Source organism: Chlorocebus sabaeus, chromosome 25 (assembly GCF_047675955.1).
Source record: "Chlorocebus sabaeus isolate Y175 chromosome 25, mChlSab1.0.hap1, whole genome shotgun sequence".
In the NCBI taxonomy this organism is placed as follows: domain Eukaryota; kingdom Metazoa; phylum Chordata; class Mammalia; order Primates; family Cercopithecidae; genus Chlorocebus; species Chlorocebus sabaeus.
In genome coordinates this window covers 49,176,814-49,182,813 of record NC_132928.1, presented here as the reverse complement: position 1 = coordinate 49,182,813, position 6,000 = coordinate 49,176,814, and the positions used below count along the sequence as shown (strand labels likewise).

The following is a 6,000-nucleotide window of genomic DNA, read 5'->3' as shown; positions in this document are numbered from 1 at the left end:
AGAATACTGCTCCAGGCATAGTAGTTCCTTACGAAGTCTTGAAGTCTCATCGAAATTGTGAGGGTTAGGCTGAGCAAGGTGGCTCATGCCTGTAATTCCAGCACTTTAGGAGGCCTGGGTGGGAGGACTGTTTTAGCTCAGGAGCTCAAGACCAGCCGGGCAACATAGCAAGAACCTCATCTCTCCCAAAACTAAACAAAAAAATTAGTTGGGCATGGTGGCATGCACCTGTATTCCCAGCTACTCAGGGGGCTGAGGTGGGAGGATTGCTTAAGTTTGTGAGGTCAAGGCTGCAGTGAGCCATGATAGTGTGACTGCACTCCAGCCTGGGCAACAAAACGAGACTAAAAAAAAACCCAAAAAACTGTTAGAACTAAGGGACAAAGTCATGTAAGAGGTTTAGAATGGTACTTGGTACAGGAACAGTGAGTGCTCAATAAATTATTATTAGGTCTCTTCCACCCAGGGCAGGACCTGGATTTCTGTCTTGAATCAGGACTTCCAAGACTGTCACTCCCACATTTAACGTAGTACAGAGCTCTGTGAGTGATCGCTGCCCAAGTTCCCCAGGGACAGCTCAGCCTGGATGCTGGGCCTGTTTCTGGTTTTACTGGGGTGGGCTTACAGCTGTACTTCTAGGGGGTTCTCTTTCCTCTCAACATTGGTTTCCCTGCCAACCCTCACCCCCAACCCCAGGAAGCTCAGTTTTACAAGTGCAGTTGGTACCCGCACTTGGTGTTTTTATTGGCCTTTCTGATAGTCCCGGGACTAGACAACTACATTGAAATTCAGAAATAGCAAACACTTTTTGTCATGGATGTCTTTAATTAAATTCAGTGAGCATTTATTGAGCACCTAGAGTATGTAAAATACTGTTCCTTTAAATACATTTAGTTCTGAACTATCTGTTTCAGCTTCTTAGTTTGGATTAGTGCTGATCCATTTCTTAAGGGTTTTATGAAGAATAAATATCAAAATGGAAAAATATTTGCACAGTTCTTTGTAAATATAAACGTCTTGTGTGGATTATTGTTGCTACAGTATTAATATTAATTGCAATAACAACACTGCTGCTTCCCAGACTGGCGGTAGAGAGCAGCTGTAGGCCAACAGGAGCCAGACTGAAGAGGTCCGGGGAGGTGCCTCCAGCACGTACAGCCCACAAGGGGCGGAGTCTTAAGAAACGTATCTAAGCCCCACCCCTTACAGCACCCCCTTCGTCAGGGCGGTGTAGGCGGTTACCATGGCGATGACGTCTAGAGGGCGGGGAGGGGCGGGGCTATGGAGAGGAGGAGGAAGATGGCGGGCGGGCGGCTCTGAAGAGACCTCGGCGGCGGCGGAGGAGGAGAGAAGCGCAGCGCCGCGCCGCGCCGGGGCCCATGTGGGGAGGAGTCGGAGTCGCTGTTGCCGCCGCCGCCGCCGCCGCCTGTAGCTGCTGGACCCGAGTGGGAGTGAGGGGGAAACGGCAGGATGAAGTTCGCCGAGCACCTCTCCGCGCACATCACTCCCGAGTGGAGGAAGCAATACATCCAGTATGAGGTACCGGCAGCGGCTGGGGTGTGGGAGGGCTCGGAGGGGCCACCATCTCACCAGTCCTGACGTCCACCGCCGCCTTCCGCTTCGGCTGCCTCCCTGTGCCCGGGCAGACTTTGACCCGCTGCCGCGGGGAGCCACTGCGGCATCCCTGCCGCGGCCGGCCGCCTCCCGGATCCGCTGTCCTTCCCCTCCCCCGCAGCCCCGCTGCCGCCGGGGTAACGGATATGCAGGCGGAGGGCCGGGAGGAAAGGCGCTCCCCGGGCTGGGGCCGGGGAACGGTGGGAGGGTGAGCTGCAGGTGGGGGAGTCACGGTGCGAGGGCAGCCCCGGGTCGCACCGGTTCCGCGCTAATCCCCTTCTCCCCACTCGCCCTGACCTCTTGTCCTCACCCTGGGCGAGCGCCCCCTCGCCAAGGTTAGGTCTTGTTTCTCTCCACCTCTCACCAAGGAATCCTTCTCTTCCAAGAGAAACCCCTCCAGTGATTTCCTTCATTCCAAAGAGCCCTTCGGCTTTTTCCCTCTTGCCCACTGTTGACAAAGGCTTTGTAACGGGGTTGAAACTTGACTTAAGTGTGTATCACATAGGCAGTGGTTATAGTTTTTGTAAACACGTTGTAATCAACTATTCTGCTTTGATAATAAGACTCTTTACTGATTGCATGAAGTCTACAGAGTAGTAAAATCTTTGTTTTTGCCTCTTGTTTTGGAATGGAGGGAAGAGGAAGGAGTGAAGAGAATTATTTACATTTTTATATTTTCTGCTAAGTTTTTGCTAGCTGGGGAGATAATTAGTATATTGTAAACAATATACCTTACCTGTGTATTACGGGAATCGTGCTCCCCATTCCCTCCCAATTTCTGTGCTAACACTCCTGGAAGGTTAGATAATAAGGAATCTTACCTTAATACAGGGAAAAATAAAGATAATGAACCCATTTATATGTTCAGAAGACAAGATACCTAAGAGGCTTTAAGCATTGCAGTAGGTTATTCTCAGTAGCTGGCAATTCTCAGTAGCTGGATAGAGAAAGACCGACTTATCTGTAACCTCCAGGAATTCACATCTATTTTGTGTGCAGGAACAAAGAATATAAAAATCAGTATGAACACACATAACCTAGCTAGATTTTATGAATTAAACTATTTTAGTTCTCCATTTGATTTTTTATATGAGCTTAGTGATAGGATGTTTGGGCAATAGTAGTGAGTGTATTTATTCATATAGCCATTGTAGTAATTGAAGAAGACAGAGAAAGAGATGCAGGTAGGTTAAACAGAATCTTGAATATTGTGAAATAAATTCACTTGCAACCTAGAGTATTTGATTATTGCTAGAAGTGAAAGGCCTGGAATTATTAATGCTTTATTGTCACTGAATTTCTTACAGTGTTTTGTGCCCATGCTTTGTAAGAATGAATGAAATAAGGGACTACCATTTCAGCCCGCAGAGTTGATTTATTGTTTCTAATAACATTCAGTTTTAAAACCTTGGCTAGAGTCCAAGTGATGGTTTTTATTGAAAGAAGGGTATTGGTCTTTCATCTTTCTAGTAGTAATTTTCAGCACCACTGCCAGTTCTTCATAGAGGCACAGGACAGGAGCATGCTGAAGCACATCTTATATTTGTTATATAGCATGGAATGCTTTGGGCTGAAGATATTGGCTGGATGTATGCCATGATTCGTTTTAGGTATTTCAACACTTAACTATTTCATAGAATTTGCAATATCTGAAGCTGGAAGGAGAAGCATACGATTTAGTTTGAAAATGCAACCCTCTTAATTTGTAATGTCACTTTTGTGGCTGGAGGAACCACAGTGATTCTTGGGCTCCTCGTTCACATAGTTCACTTGGATACTGTTCCTAAATGTTTACTGTAGGTTGGTCACAGAGGGGCAAAGTTCCTGAGATTATGTTGTGTCTGCATTATTTTTCTCAGGCCAGTTATAAATTATGTTTTGAAAAGTTCATTTATTCCGGATAATTGAAATTTGATTCTGCAGAGTTCCTACTATATGGCTCCTGTCCTAGATAAACTCATCGTTTGGTAGGCAAAATTAAATAAGGCACACTTTTCTTTGTAAGTTGAAATCAACGAATATTTTATAGGGTTGGAATCTCCGTTTTGTATGTTGTTTCCGAAGAGTTGGTGCTATTCCTTTAAAAGTAATAGAGAGATGTAAATGAGAGTCTTTAGAGTTCAGGAATTTTAACAGTTTAAAAGTTTGGGGAAAAAGGACATCCATAAAAATTCGCTAGAGGAAAAAGGACCTTTTCACAGTGAATTAAACTGTAGTTTCTCATATGAGGATGATGCTCTTAAAACACTATCAGTAGAACAGATGCTGGGGTTTGTTTTTCAAGCACTGATGGTGAAATTTTGGTATTTTACCTTTGGTTTCTAGCCTAGGGTGCTTTCTAGTGTTGTGAATCAATATGAACTGTTCAGCTTCTTTGGTTTTTATGTCATTTTGCTATATTAAATATTACTTGAAATAAACAGAGAATTAGAATCTGAAAATTGTGTTTTACATCTATAATCATATTTAATTATACATAATATGTATATATGGTAATACAATAAATACTAGTGTTTGTATATGTTAGCCATGAGACCTGGGGACAATCTTTTTTGCCTTTCCCGGGCTCGTTCTTCTTCCATAAAGTAAGTATATAGGGCCAGAGCTTTTCAAGGTTCATTCTAGGTCATGTTTTTGATTTAACTTTTAATGGTTTTTATTCCTTGAATTGATAAAATTGTTAATGGTAATAACCCATCAATATCCTGAAAATTATTATATTTTTTAATTGAAAAGTAAGTTGTGGTGTTCGTAGATTCAGTCTTCATAGGCAGAATAATAAAGCATAAAATAATAGACCAACATGGAGAAGCCATATAAAGAAAATCTATTCGATCCATTTGTAAGTAGTTTTTCCAAAGAATAAACACAAACAAGCTGAGACTATTCCTGTTTCCAGTAATCTGTTTGAGTATAAATCTTGGCATATAAAATAGAACACTGGTAAATCTTTGTAAGAGCTTTTTTAAAATTTAGAATTAGTGACTATATATTTTAAATCTCTGCAATTGATTTATCAAAATTAACTGAGCCTGGTTTCAACCAAATACACTAATATGACCATGTTAATATTTTGCAGAATATTAGCAGAAGACGCAAATGTATTTGGTTCCTTAGGCTGCTGACTTTCCCTAGGGCCTTGTGTTTCTTTGGTTTCTCGGGATCCATGAATGATTCTTTTCAGTGTACCCTTTGTTTTGTAATAAAATAACAAGGTTTCTAAATTACAGGATTTTGGAGCTAAAGGGAATTTAAAGATTATCTACCTTGTTTTTCCAGGCAAGGAAACTAAGGTTCAGAGGGGTTGAGCCACTTGTTTAGGAATATGTGTATGTCTCTTGAGCATGTGTAAGCATTGAGAGTCAGGTCACACTGTGTGATCCTGATGAAATCATTTGTTCTTTCAGCTAAGACACATCTTAAGTTTCTTTAATGTTAGAGAATTGGACTTGATTTCTAAGCTCACAACCCCATATTATTTAAGGACTCATCCAGCTCTAAAATTCTGTGTTTTTTAATGGTTTAATTATGTTTGATGTATGAAGAGGACAGAACTTAACAGGACTATTAATAGCATCCTTTAAAATTAATAATATCCTTTCAAAAATTTTTGATATTTTGATCTGTGAATAAGATGTTAACCCAGTGAAACTCTCATATTTAACTTAAAAAGGGATGATGATGAGTTCATTTTTTATTGCAGGATTTTGGAAAGGAGAGGTTCTGCGTGAACTACACTTCCCTTATATTCAAGTATAAGGAGACATTATTACAATTTTCATTTATAGAACTCTCCCATGGGAACACTTGTGTTACAGGCTTCAGTTTCCCAAAGGTATTATGTTGGTTAGGTAGAGTTAACTTGCCTTGCTGCAACTTGTTTGAAATTTCCAGTTTGGCCACCCGATGGGGCACAAACCACACTTTTTCTTTCAGACACTTTTGTAAATGAAAGTATAGTGTAGTGTATTTAAGATAACACTTGTAAATGATTGCGTCAATGAGTTGGTTGGCATTTACAAATGTTTCTTGAGTGGAATGAATGTTGTAAAGACAGGAAGCTATAACTATTTTTTATCATCTTTAAGTGTGTTAGCATGAGTATCCTGAAAAGATTATACTTGTCTGTTTATCCTGAAGGTTGGTTTTGGATCAGCTTTTGGGTGAAGGCCCAGATCATAAGAACCTGAGAATCTTATTTGACCTGGGGTGACCATGGAAATTTAGTCCTAGCTTCAAATTCAATCCTAATCTGGGAAGCATTTAAGAGAATGATTGAGTGTGCTGGTTAGGGATTTCAGGTATGTTTGAGTTGTAGGCCTCAAAGGAGTGTGCCCAAAACTCCCATGGAGTAAGAGAAGACAGTATTAGAAAAGTAAGGGGGCC

General features: G+C 41.4%; 1 protein-coding gene across 1 annotated transcript in view; it reads left to right on the top strand.

The window, feature by feature from the left end:
- The first annotated feature begins 1,277 nt into the window (after positions 1-1,277).
- The window catches only part of XPR1 (xenotropic and polytropic retrovirus receptor 1), a 259,285-nt gene continuing 254,562 nt past the window's right edge, over positions 1,278-6,000 (top strand). The window contains exon 1 of the mRNA XM_007989307.3: positions 1,278-1,539. Coding sequence (XP_007987498.2) covers positions 1,471-1,539 — 69 coding nt within the window. The 5' untranslated portion in view covers positions 1,278-1,470. The remainder of the gene's footprint in view (positions 1,540-6,000) is intronic.